The 3338-nt window shown below is 37.5% G+C and overlaps 1 protein-coding gene across 1 annotated transcript in view; it reads left to right on the top strand.

Moving 5' to 3' along the window:
* Positions 1-3338, top strand: part of LOC103517518 — a 19558-nt gene that overhangs the window by 14142 nt on the left and 2078 nt on the right. Inside the window, exons 6-7 of the mRNA XM_017447486.2 lie at positions 1743-1956; positions 2755-3044. Coding sequence (XP_017302975.2) covers positions 1743-1956; positions 2755-3044 — 504 coding nt within the window. The remainder of the gene's footprint in view (positions 1-1742; positions 1957-2754; positions 3045-3338) is intronic.

Raw genomic sequence — 3338 nt, 5'->3', positions numbered from 1 at the left:
ACCCAAAAAAAAAAAAAAAAAAAAAAAAAAAAAAAAAAACAATGGAAACTTCAAGAGATTTCTTACACAAAGACCTAAAAACAATATGTCTGTCTCATGCTGTTAGTACTACATAAATTTTTGAGAGCAAGAGTCTTACCCAATGCCTTAGAAAGCACCCACCCTTTATATCGAATGTTATCTAATTTATATCCAGATTATCCAGGTCAAATAAATAAAATCTTACGTACAAAAATAGAAACCTGCAGGTTTATTTCACATAAATGCGATGCTGTGGATGGATGGGAAATTCAATCTTGAACCAGAACAGGTCTAATTTATTTTTCTCGTAATGTGTCTTTTGTTTACGATGAAAAGATACCCCGGTTGTCATGACGACAAGGCCCTTTGTTTTTTTATTATGTTTAGTGGGGCACATACCCCTCCTTAAGCTAATCGTACTTTAAGCTAACTTACGGCATTTGTAGAATTCAGATAGGCTCATCAATAAATTCTATTGTCCACTGGAGGCTGAAAGCATGTCTTTTTATTCCATTTAACATAACGTGTCCATACTGTCACCCATCCATATACAAGCCATGCTCAAGTTTACTTTGCTCTGAGCTCCTTGGTGTATCCGATTTTACAACGCCTCCGGATAAAATGATTTTCATGGAGGAAAAATATTTTTATTTGTACAGGACAGATGTGAGAAGGAATAAAAGAGGTTCATCGCTTTGCTCGTACTCTATGCTCTATCATCGATGTAGCTCTATGCTCTATGCTCGCCGCTCCACTGTGTTCTTAGCCTTAGACGTCAGGCCTCGCTGTGCAATATGAAGTTAGCACAACACTTGGGCATTCATAAGATCGCAGGGTGTAGTGCTTATAGCCTATAGCGGCAGACTTCGGATCTAAAGGTTGGTGGTTTGAGTCCAAATTACTTTTTACTTTCTTTTTGTTGTAATAGTGGAGAAAAATATCTATGTTACCATTACAACAACGATAATGCCATAAATACCGCCTATACCTTTAGAAAACTGAAATAATATGTAGATATGTATATCTGGTATATGTATGTATTTATCTCTTAATAATATAACAAAATGTAAAAAAAAAAAAAAAAAAATCGATCAGCAAAAAAAATGGGTACAGTAGAACCTCAATTATTTCAATTAATTGGGACTGGGGGTAGTTGAAATGATCACTTTCTATGATCTTTTCCCCTGATAAGATAGGCTATCTTTTGAAAGATGGAAACAAACAATGGATTTTGGAGTTGAAATAATGGAAGTTGAAAAAATCGAGGTTCTACTGTAGTTCTCTTGTCTTGTCAAGTCGAATGGACTCGGCAAGTTCCGGGTAAGTACGGTCGGGTTGGCAGGTAACACGTGTTTCAATAGTCAATAGGATTAAAAAGATTAAGTACGGGAAAACATTAGACAGGGTTTATACGCTTTTCCCGGAATGAAATTCCATGACTATTCCAGAAAATTAGGGGGTGGAGGTACTTAAAAATCGGTAAGATTACCCCTTCATTTGAATAAAATATACAGAACGCCAAGGAATATTAGGGGGAATGCAGGCCGTTTTTCGGAAAAACTTGATGTTTAATTTGAACATTTTAAATTTTTGACCGGGTGGCAAATTCCATGACTTTTCCAGGTTTTCTTTGAATTTCCATGACTTTTTGTCCGATTTTCAGATTCCATGACTTTTCCAGGTCGCGTATAAACCCTGTTAGAGATTTTAAGTCCCGGAAGACCAGCTTCACCTACGGCACTGTAATTAACGGGGCACGGCCAACAGCCCCAGAGGCGAAGGCAACAGCCCCACGGGAGAGGCCAACAGCCCCAGGGGCGTGGCAAACAACACCGGGAGTGAGGCTAGCAACCTCGGAGGCGAGGCCAACAGCCCCAGGGGCGTGTGGGAGAGGAGAAAGTTTTCGAGATGCGGGAAGCAGGGAAGAGAAGGAATGTAAGATTAGTCACTAGGCAGTAGCCTTTAGAGTCACAATGTAGTAGCCGATAGAGTCACTGTGTAGCAGCCATTAGAGTAGCTAGGAAGTAGCCATATAGAGTCGCTGTGTAGGAGCCATTAGAGTCGTGATAGAGCGATCAAGCTTTTGAAGAAAATTTTAGTTTTGTATTCAGTTATAGTTTTTTGTGAGATCCAAAGTTAGAGAAGAGGGTGATAAAGCAAGGGGGATCTCATAGAAAGTGTAATTAGTACAAGTAGTGAAGTTTAGTAGTTGAAAGGCAGTAGTGAAGAAAGTGATTAGTAGGAAGTGTATCAGAAGTAAAGTGTAGCAGAAGACATTAAGTAAGTAGAAGAAAGACGGAGTGATTTTTCCAAGTACTAAGTAAGAAGTAAAGACCTAATAAGTTCAATAAGAGACCTTTGTTTGTAAGTGTTTAAATAACCTGTCTGAAATATCAATAAACTTTATGTGTATAAATATTCCAAGTTCAAAGTTCCAGACCCATGATCACATAGCAAAGAAGAAACTAAAGACCAACTTCCCACATGTCAAGCTTGATCATATTGTAAAAGAAAGGTAAAACTCTTATCATTAGTACCTATGTACATACTTAGTAGGTACTTGTTTTGTTTGCTTATGATAGACAGATTCAGGGATAGTGTTGTACTAAATAGATTCTCTGGTATCAAAACTGCTTACAAGAACATAATTTTCAGTCCCATCGAGGTGTTCTAAAAAAATAATTTGCAAATGTTAATTCTTTGTACTTGTCCCCAGATATCCCACATTCATAGATGCTCTCCGAGACCTGGATGATGCTCTGACTCTGTGCATTCTAATCGGCCGTATGCCCGGGCTCAAGAAACAAAGACTCGGTCAAGACAAGGGTTTGATGGAACTGTGTCAAAGGTTACCCGTTGAGTTTATGCATGCTGTGATACATGCCCGAGCCCTACGCAAAGTCAGGTGCGGGCTCAGGAGGCAGAAGAAGCGAAGAAGAGAGCAGAGGAGCAGGAGAGATTGGAACTGGAGAATGCTAAACATTGTAGTGACACTGAGGACGAAGGAGACGAGAAAGAGAAAGGTAAGGAGAAATAATGGAGAATATATCAATAGAGGGATATGTATTTGAGTAAAAATTGTGGTCGATTCCTACGTAAAAAAAGTTGTGAGAAATCCAAATCTGAAGTTAAAACGGAAAAAAAAGTATCTCTAAAAAGTCGGAAAGTCAATTTTTATTCTCATGAAAAAGTTCAAACGTTGTGACGTCAAGGTATAAGAAAAAAAAAAAAAAAAAAAAAAAGGAAAAAAAAAAAAAAAAAAAAAAAAAAAAAAAAAAAAAAAAAAAAAAAAAAAAAAAAAAAAAAACCCAAAAAAA

Source organism: Diaphorina citri, unplaced genomic scaffold (assembly GCF_000475195.1).
Source record: "Diaphorina citri unplaced genomic scaffold, Diaci psyllid genome assembly version 1.1 scaffold1873, whole genome shotgun sequence".
Classification (NCBI taxonomy): Eukaryota; Metazoa; Arthropoda; class Insecta; order Hemiptera; family Psyllidae; genus Diaphorina; species Diaphorina citri.
Note: the sequence above shows the minus strand (reverse complement) of the source record. Positions and strands in the feature narration are given on the sequence as shown.